This window comes from Uloborus diversus, chromosome 5 (genome assembly GCF_026930045.1).
Source record: "Uloborus diversus isolate 005 chromosome 5, Udiv.v.3.1, whole genome shotgun sequence".
In the NCBI taxonomy this organism is placed as follows: domain Eukaryota; kingdom Metazoa; phylum Arthropoda; class Arachnida; order Araneae; family Uloboridae; genus Uloborus; species Uloborus diversus.
Genome location: NC_072735.1, coordinates 38,100,615 through 38,114,434, shown reverse-complemented (window position 1 = coordinate 38,114,434; position 13,820 = coordinate 38,100,615). Strand labels below are relative to the sequence as shown.

At 30.3% G+C, this 13,820-nt stretch overlaps 1 protein-coding gene across 1 annotated transcript in view; it reads right to left on the bottom strand.

Annotated features, from left to right (window-relative positions):
- Positions 1–13,317, bottom strand: part of LOC129222700 (sprouty-related, EVH1 domain-containing protein 1-like) — a 30,132-nt gene extending 16,815 nt beyond the window's left edge. Inside the window, exons 1-2 of the mRNA XM_054857231.1 lie at positions 13,295–13,317; positions 10,694–10,871 (exon numbers count right to left, since the gene is read on the bottom strand). Of these exons, the coding sequence (XP_054713206.1) occupies positions 10,694–10,871; positions 13,295–13,317 (201 nt within the window). The remainder of the gene's footprint in view (positions 1–10,693; positions 10,872–13,294) is intronic.
- Positions 13,318–13,820: the final 503 nt, after the last annotated feature.

The window sequence follows — 13,820 nt, the reverse complement described above, 5'->3', positions numbered from 1 at the left end:
TTCCTTCACATTAATATTTAAAAATCGCATCTTTGTTTGCAATAATTAGACTAGAATGTACGAATTATATCCCTCAAATGAATGTATATATTGTGTAATCCAATTACAAACAACAATATATCATCTATTATTGGAGTCTGATGAAGACTACCTCTGTCAGATCAGAAAAGTTAGTTCGTGAGCAGTGGGGAAGGTTTTTTTAAAAATTATTATCGCATCGTCGTATGTGCTTTAAATGAATGCATATATATGTATTTCAGTTTCATGATACATCGTTTGTTTTTGGAGTCTAGTGGGAACTAATCTGTCAGCCAGAACTGCTACTGTGTCCAGGGGGGGGGGGAAGCAAGAAACTCAAACTACTCTAACTGTCAATAAACTATCTGAAACTACAGTTTCTATTCAAGTTCTAATAATTATGACGCCTTGCTTTCAGTATGAAAGCTTTTCGGAGTGGAGGAAAACTGCCTATTTTCAAAGAGCTATAGCAAGCTTGTTATTTGTGCTACAAAAAAGTTGTAAATACAAAAGTTGTAGGAAATTTTATGTTCTTTAAACTTTATGTTTAAAACTTTTTTCTAAGTTGAACCATTTCGGAGATATTTTGGAAAAAAATAAAAAAAGTCATAAATTTTTGTGGTTTTTCGGCCCCCAAAAGTTCCCCCGGGGTCTTTCGTGTTGGATAACTTGGTTTTTCCATGTCGGCACCAATATGCAAAAATTTAAAAAATAAAATCTTTGACCCCATTTTTTGCAAGGTAAAATGTATCTATTGACTGGACTAACATAAAAGTCTATAAAAAAGTTCCTATAGAAATTATTTCTATATAATTCTATAGATATCCATATAGAACTTGAGAATGAAGTTTCTATAGAGAATTTCTTCTATAAAGTTCTATAGAAACTGCTATAGAATTTGAGCATAAGGTTTCTGAAATAATAAATTCTGTAAAATTCTGTAGAATTTGATCAAAAAAACTTCCCTTACTGTAGAATTTTGTAAAAAGTTGAGAGTTCGTTCATTTTGTTTACAATCATAGTTTTTATTAGTGTTTATATAATACTTCTAGTTTGGAAAGGCTAAAAAGCCATAATTAATTAGGAAGTTATATACCTAAAATGAAATAGTTTAATTCATAATTAATCTAATTTTAAGAATAAATAATTTTAACAATTAATTATTTGTTAAGGTCATATTTTTTTATTACAATGGCGGATTTAGTATGGTCTTTAATAATAATACTGCTGCATTTTATAATAGTACAAAGAAAAAATCAAATTTAATTAAATAATAATAAAAAAAAGAAAAATTATTTACAATGTTTAAGTTATTTTATAGTAATAATAAAACTTCTAAACATTGAAATTAATTCTAAGTGTGTGAGAAAATCGTATAACTTCTTGTCATTGTTTAGTAACTAAAATAATCAAAATTCCAAGATGCAATCTCCGTATTTTGTTGCGAGAGCTTCCAGCAATATTTCTCTCGATCTCTTTGCGCATGCACCAGTCTGTTTTCCCTTTTCTGCCTCGAACGGCGAATTGTCCATTTTGCATTGCACGTGTGATCCAGCGTTGCGCTGAAATGGCCAAACCTTGCCGAATTCGTTAAAAAGTATGTATTATTTTTGTGTTGTTTTGTTATGTTTATATTTTTAAAGTCATTTTAAGCTAATTGGGAATGAAAAAATTTATGAATAGTAGTTATAAAACAAAACTTGAATTTTAAATCCAGAATGAATTTCATTATACATCGGAAATAGCATTTGATTTTACTGAATAGAGCTCATGACTGCGTAATGACATTAATTTACTAGTGATTTTTGCATTATTAATTTATAAGTAAGTAACAATAACCGAAAGTTTAGACGTGATAACATTGTTTTTCATACTGATAGGGGTTTTAATGTTTAATCAGCACTCCCAAATGGTACCACTGTCCAGTTTTATGAAGTGTCTTTATCTAACAATATTGTGTAATCGTTGTGTATTGTGTGTCGAATTGCTGCACCTAATATTTTTAGGCATAATTTGGTTTTGTCAAACGTATATTAATTAGGTAAAGCATTGTCATTGTGTTTTATGAGACTCTTAATGGGATCTAGAGGCTGTATTGGAAGATTTGTAGAGGCTCTATAAAAAGATCTATAGAAGTTCTATAAGAAGATCTATAGAGGCTCTATAAGAAATACCTGTATAGAGTTTTATAGAATTATGGCCCAATTTTCTATAGGAGATTTCTATAGGATTCTATAAAAATAACTCCATAGAAAATAACTCCACAAGAAGTATATAGAATTCTATAGAACTAATTTTATAGAAACCTATAGAATTTTTCACTATAGAATTCTATATAAAACGACCTATAGAAAATTGGGGCATAATTCTATAAGACTCTATGTAGGTATTTCTAAAGATTTTTTTTAAATAGAATTCTATAGACCATTTTCATAAGGGATACCTTAAAAATATCAACAAAGCACCTTGAATGAAGCGGAACCTCGGACTTTTGAGACTCGCAGTTTCGACTCTATTGTACATGTAAGACATTTTATTCGAATGAACCACATAAAAAATAAGAAGTAAACATACTGTGATTGAAATATACGAATTTTAAGGAAAAACATTAAAGTATAACAAATAATTAATTAATTGTAAAAACATTTTATTGACTAAATTTTATTATTGCAACAAATTCGGTGACTTGATTTGAAGGCAATCCATATTCTCACTTTTGAAAGCAATTACTTTAAGGACATTAAATACATAAATTATTGACAATGTATTTTTTATGTCTTATTTATTTAATGGTCATTAAAAAGACATACTAAAGAAATGAACATTTTTGCTGCAGAGCAAATGCTCAAAGTTTGAAATAAGGCTCTTAAAACAAAAGATTAAGTTTTCCCGTATGCATTAAAGCAATTTTTTAAATGTTACAGATAAAAAGTAAATACATCATACTTAGAATAAATCAAACTTTCAAAAATAATACTTGATTGCTAACTTGAGAAGTTATATTCAATATCAATATGTTCTATATCAACCAAAAAACTAAGTTTCAAATAAAGATCAATTTTCAAATTGAAATATTGCTGTTGCAAGATGCTGATACATTCTAATTTGATTTCAGTTGAAACTGAATTCACTTAATTTCCAGCACAAACTTTGTCACATAAAGAAAATAATGGGAATTTCTCACTAAGCTGTCTTGCATACTTGTTTAAAAAAAAAAAAAAAAAAAACTAATAACAAGAAAAGGGGGGGGGAGGGGAGAAAAATACATCTATAACAAAGCTGGAATCTCGATTTTCAAAATACAGATTTTTTGTCGAGATTGAGCCCTCTTTTTTCCTACTTCATTTTTTCTTACTGATTCCCTTCCACACTTCAACTTAGCCTACTATTATGTCTAGTCATGGGCGGATTTATAGGGGGGGCAGAGGGGGCAATGCCCCCCCCCCCCCAATTTTTGGATGACTTCTTGTAGTAACAACACATCTTCCAAAAATTTTTTAAAAAAATTAATTTTTTTTCTTTTTTGAATAGTTTAGAAGGGCATGGGTGGATTTATAGGGGGGCATAGTGGGCAACGCCCCCCAGTTTTGGGAGGACTTTATATAGTATCAACACATCTTCCAAAATCTTAAAACAAAAAAATCATGACTTTTTCTTTTTTGAATAGTTCAATGAAAATGAAGAGAAAAGCGAATGTCCTTTTCTGGTGGGAGAAAAAAAAAGGAAAAAAAAAAACAAACAAACATTAAATATACAAATAGTACAGCTGTCACTGGGGTGCTGAAAATGTGTCTAAATTCACTATTTTGGACTGAAAACCATTTGGGCAAGTATATGAATGAAAGTATAGGCTAAACGAGCTATACATTAAGCTGCAACACTTATAATAATTGACGATTATTTTAACAAATTGGAACCTAAAGCAAAGGAGAAAAAACTCCCTCCCCCCCCACCCCATTTGCGCTAACAGAACGATATACTTGATCTACTCGTTATGATTTGTGTCCACATTTAAAGTATATTTGTGCATAATATTTATGTTCTTAGTAGATTAATTGGCCTTTTGAGAAATTCTAAAAAAACACAGTTTTCTTCCTTCTCCCCCCTCTCCCTCTCTCTCTCAAAAAGAGAGAGAGAGAAAATAAATACTATCGCAAACTGAATAAATTTCAGTTATCTGAGTGTTTTGATTAAATGAATCTTTTTACTTAGAGGGAGAGTACAATTTTACCTACTTTATAAATACTGTTTAAAAAGTAAGGTAAGTCATAATCATCTAAGTCTAAGTGAATCAGTCCTTGTCATTATGGAAACATAAATAATTGAGTCATCAAAAGTTTTGGAAAAATTTGCTGAAATTTTATAAAAGTCTATAAAAGCCTAACAAAGATTGATAAAATCGTAAAAATCCTTTAACCGTAAAAACTGACGAAATTTCGTAAAAATTACAAAAAAATCAAGCAAAAATTCGCAGGTAAGAGTTACAAATGGGACCGAATTTGCCTATAAGATAAACAAGCCCCTAACTCCCAAAAAAATTCATGATTCGTTTCTTAAAAAATGGAAATTGCTTGAAAAAACTAATTTCATTTTTAAGTGCTTGAAAACCTTGAATATTTGGAAACGTGTGGCTACAAACCTTAAATTTTAAAATTTCAAACAAATGGTAGAAGGGGGAGGAATGCCAAAATATGTCAAATTCAGCTCCTTGCCACATCCTGTATTAAAAATGTAAAAATCATGGTCCTCACGTTGGTAACATATTATTTCAAGTAAATTTTTGTGACTCACATATTTCATATCTTGCTATTGATTCAATCCCGAATGCAGTATTTTGGAAATTCTTTTGTATTGATTGCTTTTATCTTACTTCTTCTGCATATTGTCTATCTGTTTAGCACGGAAAAAAATACACACTACTTCTATTTCTATTCGTTTTTTGCCCCACTTGCAACTGAAGAAAAGTTGTTGTCATGAGAAATCTACGGTTTCTTTTTTCTTTTAAATTTAAAATAGCTATTTCTCACAAAGTTAGAACAGGACTGTAAAAATTTACAATCAAGTACTAAAATATCAGAGACTGGAAAGTACAAATGAAGTGCATTAAAAAATTTTATTTATTCTAAAGTCCTTGAAAATAATTAGATAAGTCTTTGAAAATCCTAAGCAAAATGGGCTCCAATTACTTCTACTGCATATTGTTAATCTGTTTAGCCAGGGAAAAAAAATATTACACTACTTCTATTCCTTTTCTCTATTCCTTTTCGTTTTCTGCACTACTTATAATTAAAAAAAGGTTGTTGTAATGAGAAATCTATAGTTTATTTACTCTTTCAAACTTAAAATGGCTGTTTCTTACAAAGTTTGAACAATACTGTACAACTGTATAATCTAGTTATCAATTGCTATGTCTATCCAATTAACCTTTATAAATCTTCAAAATGCAGAATTTTATATCCTTTTTACAAAATTTTCTCCGGGGAAGAAGCCCCTGGCCCCCTAAAATTGGAGATATTCTATTTCCCACTTAAAAGGGATCCCTACTTCAATCTCTTGATACCAACTCCCTCTCTTAAGGTCAATTCAAAAAGGACAGCATGAAAACACACATTAATAAAAACGACACACAAAAAAGTAAAACATGGACTTATGCAGCACAGGAAACAGACAAAAACAAGGGAGTGGGGGGGGGGGGCAATAAAAATGTTGCTAAAAAAATCCTACCCCCCCAGGAACTCAGTCCTAAATCCGCCTATGTGTCTATTGATATATTAACATTGTCAAAAATGATTAATTAGTATAGTAAAAGCTAGATTATACAAAAATTCGAGAAATATTGAATTTTAAAAAGGTGAGTGCTTAAAAATTTCAAATCTTTTTTAAGTTTGGCCTACAGTTCACTGATATTTTTCAATTGTGCCCTGTTGAAATCAAAGGTAGAAGTGATTCACTTGCCCAGTAGCAGAAACTGCGAGACGTGCGTCGCAGATTTTTCATTGGCCTGCAGATAATTTTACCAAAACCAAAAAGAATCAAAAAATAAATAAATGAAAGGGAAAAAAAAAGAAATACAACTTGGCAAAGAACGCTTTTTGACTGGAAAGGCGATGGATGCTTCAGCATTTCAGCTAGAAACATAGTCGGCATATATGGTCATTCAGAAGATCGAAGTATAGATAAGATGCTTATAAGTGCCAAAGTTTTCAAAAACAAAGCAGAATTGGATGTTTTATTTAACCGAAAACTAATGAAAATAACTTGAAATGTACAGAAAATTGTTTTTTTTTTTTTTCTGATTTAAAAAAAATTTTTTTTTTCAGAAATGAAAAATTTTATATTTCAAATTTCACTTTGTCCTCATTGCTTTGGATGCAAAAGCGCTAAAAACAATTCAACTAAAGTGTAGTCACATGAGGATTTTATTTTTAAATTATTTTTTTGCAACAACTTCAAAAATTTATACCTTAATTTTTGGCGTGGTCGCCATATTTGGACATTCCTAAGATGTTGGTACGCAAGACTCTTTAAGTGCTTAGGTTTTCATAAACGGAATTGGATGTTATTGCAATGCATTCTGTTGAAAATTATGCAAAATGTGCCATTTTTTCCGGATAATTCTTAATTATTGTCTTGAAAAAAGCAAAATTTAAACTTTAGAATATTATCTTATCTACATTGCTTTAGAGGCTAATGTGCTAAAAACAGACTATTCATATAAATTGTAGTTTAAGGATTTCGTATCTATGGCTACTTTTATGTAACAAATTCAAAAATCTACTTATAATCATGAATTTTTTGTGTGGACGCCATGTTTGGTCATTCTCAAGATGGAAGTAGACGAGATTATTACTTGCCTAAGTTTCCAAAAACAGAATTGGATGTGAACCTCAATACAAACTATTGAAAATAACTTAAATGTACAATAAATTACGTTTTTTTAAAAATTATTTTCACGAAAAATGTGAATTATTATCTGCACAATTTAATGATGTTCTGGATATCCGTATCCGTGGATATCCGAGGGAAAATAAAGATCTGTATCCGTATCCGTTACTTTTTTGACGGATCTTAAACAGATCATTTCTATTCCAAAAATTTTTAATATTTGAATAAAAGATTTAAATTCCGTTTAAATTAGGTTTTATTCCCTATTTAAATTATAAGGTATCATTTCAGAAGCCAATTTGTATCCCCCCCCCCTGTTGCAAAAAGGAAGGGGAAATAAGTTTTAAAAGTGTGTATCAGTGTGTCTTTTTGTGGCATCATAGCTCCTAAACAGATGAACCGATTTTGATAGTTCATTTTTAATTAAAAAGGTGACTTGATCGAAAGTGTTCTTAGCTTGGTCGCGTTTTTGTAGAACTTTAATTACCGGAGACATTAATTAAAAACCGACTTAACGTTTTTCACAATTATGGTAGTAAAAATTTACCTGTACGTTTAAAATGTTGGCCCTAATTGAAAGAACGAAATTTTCTGCCTTTGATATTTATTTGAAACTTTCAACTTATACACAGTAGGAGCTATTATCTTGTAAATTTTAAATGCAATTACAAGCCTTTATACGCGTGATTGGTAGCGATTTCATAGTCGGAAGATAAGGAGAAAAAGCTGAATGATTTAAAATTTTTACCTGCTGTCAGTTCATATTTGAAAACAAATATGTAATCTGACCCGCAAAATTCATCTTAATATGAGATTGGCTCTTTGAGACATGTTTTGTTTTTTTTTTTTAAATTTTTAATTTAATATTAGTTTTTGTTATTGATTTGGGGTTTCTGTTATTCTTCATTTTTGTTTTTCTCGGTATCCTTCCAAAAAAGTGAGACTAAATTCTCTATTGTATTTACTTCTTGTAAAGGTGTTCCTGGCTCTGTATTTCGTCGGTCGGAGTAAGTTCGGTGGAATGGGTCAGTGATGCATTTATGCTGAAAATAAAATGAGAAAAATTATTTCTAGCCTGTCCAGTAGCAGCTTTACATTCTTGCTCCTGTGTTCTACATCTACCGAGTAAGCTAGAAATATTTTTTCACATTCTATCTAAGCATTAATGCAGCACTGGCCCATTCCTTCCAATTCTGCTTCAATTTTAACGAAGATTTCTTTAAAGAGTAAATCATAGTCTTGATTATATTTTTGCCGCAGTTGACATTTTTTGAAGAAACTGCCATTATTCTGACGGGAATACCTTCTGTAAAAAATTTTGCACTTCGATAGCTGAATTGGGTAAAAAAAATTTTGAGATCCGTAGATCTTGACACTAATGATCCGGCACATCACTAGCACAATTGGTATTTGATCCTCATTGCTTTGGAAGCTTTGCCATAAACTAAAACATTCATCTAAAATGCAGTTTCCTGCCAACTTCTCATAAAAGAGTCAAAATGAATTGAAATGAATGAAAATTTACTAATTTATTTATTCATTTTTTGAAAACAAATATTCAAAGACCTATTTTAACTTAAATTTTCCATATTTAAATGAATATGTTTTGGATAATTGTTTTTCATAGTGGCATTCTATTTATTTTTATGAAAGTAGCAAAAATTGCCCCCCCCCCCCCCCTCTTTAATACTTTAAAAACTCGGCAAGAGTGGTGAGCACTAAGTTTTTCGGGTCTAGTGGCAACTGGCCAGTTGGAAAATTTCTAAGTCTTGACCTTTACAAAGGACTTGTGTGTTTTGTGAAAACTTAAAATAAAACTAATAAAAATGCTGCAGATTATTTTCAACTGCCCAAAATAGTGTCGCAGACAGAATAGAAAGTTTCTGCTACTAAATTCACTTGTAACATATAGGACAAATATAAAACACATTATACCACTAATTTTGCTGTAAAAAATCAAGAATACATAGCAAACATTATCCTGATAGTCCACCAAGATGATTCCACACAAGCACAATCGATTTAGATGTTGTTCATTTAATGTTTTTCAAAATGAAGAACAGTATACTTTCAGCAAATTCATCACATTAAAAAGGACGGCTCAAGACCATGAAAAATAGCGTATGATATTTTTCTGTCATCAGTAGCCCTCCTGCATACTTCGTGGAAAACTTCATTCTGGAAAAATGGTTGAAATAAAACCTGCAGACCGAATCTAATGACATAAAAACGAGTAGTTGCTCTTCAAGGGCGGATCACAAAATTTTTGTAAGGGTATCAAGTTTCAAAGGCTAGCGTTAAACCTTTGACTCTAGTTCTTTTAAGTAAATGAAGATAAAAAGAGTATCCAAAATTTGGTAAAAATGTTAAGAAAATAAAAATAATCTGATATACTAAATCACAAGATTTAAAAATAGAAGCAATAGAATTAAAATGGCATACGGCAGAATAAAATAGAACTAGGAAAAGTTAGAACTTAAAAATACAATTTTAATTCAATTTAATTATTGCTCTGCATATTTTTTCTATTTAGTCATAAGATATAAAAATAAGAACCAATAACTAACTTCAACTTAAGTGTATTTCAATTGAAGGCTAACCTCCCTTCCTCCTTCAAATTAATAATAAATGAAATTGATTAAGGTTTTAAATAGGAAAATAAACAATAAATTGTAAACAAAAATTGAGCAAATATGGGCTCAGTTGCTCAAAATTTAGTGTGTTTGCTACCAAAAAATTTAACTGTGATAATTTAATAACAAAAATCAAGTATAAGAAAGAAAAAAAAAACAAATGAAAATCAGAAAATAGAATAAACAGATTTAAGCTAGCTAATAGAAAATCCTCATATAAATAATAGACGATGATCGAGTAACCACAGGTTTCAAGAATGAAAATCATGCCGCGGCATGATAATTTGATAATATGTTTTGGTAATGTTTAACATGCAGGGAAAGGCTTTATTGTGACAAAGCTGAACTCGATCCGGCAACTTAACTATTTTACTGGTAAGACTGCGTCAATTCAAGGGAATGAAGAAAGGAAAATGTGGTTGAAAATTAATGCTATCTACTGGAGTTTAGGGTTAATCCACTAGAGTTAGGGTTAAAATTTCAACTATCAAAATATCACCAAACAGGCAATTGTTTTGTTAAAATGTAGAAGAAGAGGAGCAATGTTCACCTGTCATACCTTGACAGGCAACTTTCTAGTGTTAAAATAGCTTCCAACTTTCAAAATAATTGAAATATTTATAAAATTCAAAAGGATAGCAATCTCAAATGCCAATTTTCAGTTAAGTACTAGATTTGGTAAGCTTCCAAAATTAGATTTTTACTAAATGAGATACGAATTGCAAAAAAATCATTTAAGTGAAAGTTTTTATATCATTTAATTTCTTCAATCAACCAAATTCAATTACAATTTTTCAAAAATAAATAAATAAATAAATAAATAAATAAATGAATAAAAAAATGAATATTTAGAGTACACAAATGAAATCAGATGGCTATTTTTAAAAAATATGTAGTACAAACTGCATCAATAGTTTAAAGCTCTTGAATTATTTTAAATAAAATAAATTGAATTTAATAAATAAAGCTCTTTACAAAAAAAAAAAAAAATCTTTCAAGAAAATGCCTTTTCAATTGAATCAAAATGCTTTTTTTTTAAAATCAGCAAGCACCCTGTCCTTTTTTGATCTGATGGAAACAGTAGAAATTTTTAAAAAATGGAGGAGAGGGGAGTAGGTTTTTAAATAATAATTTTTTTATTTTTTATTTCTCATTACCGTCTGATCAGATATCCTTTTTCCACAAATCAGATATTCTGGCTTGGTGTCATCTTCTGAAACAATCCTTTTTCTTACTGATACATTGCTCAGTCCACCTCCGCCCATAGGCACCCAACCTTCCCATGAATCATCTCTGGTCATGACCTGGGCTCGGACACGAACCAGAAAATTTCCACTGCAATAGAAACATCATCATTAATGGACTGAGTAAAAATAAATTTTAATATCCTTTTACGATTTGACATGTTCGTTGTTTTATACAATACGTACAATAAAGTTCTAAAAAGCAACCAAGATTCCTGGGTCCATATAGCAGAAGCTTTGTCTTCTAAACCAAATGTTATGGGTTTGATCCCCCCCCCCCCTCCCCAGCAGGGTTGTTCAGTTTTTTGGGGTGGAAAAAACCACCCCGGACAAAATATCATTTTGTCCACTCCATCAACTTTTTTTTTAAAAAGTAAATCAAAAGTTTTTACTGCAGAACTTAACAACAGCAAATAAATACAGTGAAGTAGCGCTTTTACGTTTTTGAAGGGAGTGTATGAAAAAAGCGTACAAACGAAAAAACGTATAATAGGTATAGGTTAATGTGTATCAGACTTTGCAGGGACCAATTTTAAAAACGTATAATTGATAAAAACGTATTTAAAAGAGAAACGTATAAACGGTGCATCATTGTACATCGATTTTTTACATTTAAAAGGCACATTTTAATACTAAAATATCATACATGCTATGCATTTGTATAACCTAACACTTTGAGAATTATTAGTTTAAATGAAATTTAAAAAAAAAAATAATGATAATAATTAACTTATTTAGAAGTTTTTTCATGGTAACACAATCATAAAATATATCATCAGTAATATGAATTACGCATGTGTTTATATCACGAAAACATTGAGACCATTCCAGAAAAAGACAAGATATTGAAAAAACAACTTTTTGACTAAGATTGAAGCACCCAAGCTAATAAATAATAGAGGACATTTTTCCATATCACTGGAAGATGTGAAAAAAAATGAAAACATTATTGATGTTTTAGGACTTAGGTGGTTTATGTAACTTTTTGAATACATAATAATCAAGTCAATCAACAACCTAGAAATGTTTAAAATGGAAATTTGTTTAAAAACATAATATAATTTGTAAAAATCTATTAAAATGTTAAAATTGCACTGATTATTTTTAAAAATATTTTTACCATTAGTGCAAAATTAAATACATAAGTAAAATGTATAAAATTGATGTTTAAGTTCTGCTTTACTTTTTAGGAAAACTATGTTTTAAAGTCAGGTGTCCTGTACATAACAAATAGCCTTGTCCAGTAGGAACACAAGTAATTAGCTCCCAACAATTAATTAAGCAATTTTTAAAAATTATTTTATAGTTTATTAAAAGAATGAATATTATTGTATCTAGCCATTAATTTATTTCTTAAAATATTTTATAAATTCAGAGAAAATTTCAGTATTAGAGTACTAAAAAAAATATTTTTTTTGTAATGTCCCGTATGTAACAAAATGTACGTAACAACGTTAACTTAATTATTTAACAAAAAAAAAACCACACACAAACAGCTCAAATCTTAAAAATTTAGTAGCATAATATAGCTGAGAGATGAAGAATGCATTAAAAATAATTGAAAATCATTTTATTTATATTTTAACTCTTAGAAAAGTAAAAATATGTCAAAATTTGGCTGTGAAATGTCCCGTACATAACACATGAATACTGTGGCCCTATAACAGGGAGGAAAACATGAAGCTGTAGAGATGGTTATGTGTCTTCAGAGGGCAAATGCAGTGAATGGTGGTGGTTGGAATTAAATAGGCTGTGAAATGTTGGGTGCCAAATTCAGTCAACAGGATCCTAGTCACAATTTCTACAAAAAATCTTTTTTTTTTTGCATTTCAACGTTACATATTTAACCCAGGGGGAAAAAATGTAACTTCTTTGTACCCTATTAACTGCCAAGAAGTTTTATTGCTCGTGTAATACCACATTTCAAAGTAATTCTACAGAAATATGCGTCATTCATGTCAAAAGAAACACAAAAAATAATGCAATGAGTAAAAATCACCAAAAATTTTAATCCCCAAATAATAACAATTGAAAAATTGCGCATACAAAGTTTGTAAAATACTTTTCAATACCAAATGCATAATTTAAGAAGTGACGATAATCTTGTAATCACGAATGTCAGTAAACACGAGTAGTAATTCGTAACTCACTGCCTATTTATGAGTTAGGCAAATCATTCCGCAGTTCATTCATGAAATGCGACATCACTTCCATTGATGATCGCCGCCTCAATATGAACCACATACATAAACGCGACGCAACTCCTTTTATTGTTGTTTGTTTTCTTCTTTTAGAAACAGACGCGGGAAAGATAAAGATGACATTCGGACACATGGAACAGCATTTCTTACCCTAAATATCGTATGATATGATTCAGACGACTATTTTGAAACCAATTTGATATATTTATAATAGAATTAAATGACAGAACATAATGCTAAGCCTATTAGAAAGCTCTGTAACATGAATTCATTCTAAACAAAACTTCAAGCAACCAAACGCTACTTTACTTACTCTTCTGGGCTACCTTCGACCATGTTCTTTAGTAATGAATAGCATTTTCAGGTGAGGTTTTGGAGCCGATGGTGATAAATCGGCACCCCCTCTTCAATAAAATACATGAATAGAGCAAAAGCCGCCCAAAATCATAGTAAATACAGCACAAAATTATTTTGAGATTTACACAGAGGAGTGGCGGTGTGGACAGGAAGTGGGCTGCACAACGCCTTTCCGCGGAGGAAGAGATCTACGCTTAGAGAAAATAGTTCCACTAGGATGCAGCTGGTTGTTTTCACGTTTTCCGTTCGGAAATGCCAGTGATGACATTTCAGCTTTCTATGCTAATAAAAAAAAAGTGACAAACATTGCCGGAAAAGTTCTATTCAATGTTTTTTATGCTATTAAAAATAATAAGAATGAGGCTACGCAATATATGTTTTAACCGTACACGTACATTTGTCGGCAATTTTTCTTCTTATTTTGAAATCAATCATTTTACTGTATCTAATTGTACATAATTAATGAGGAAACTTTGACAAAG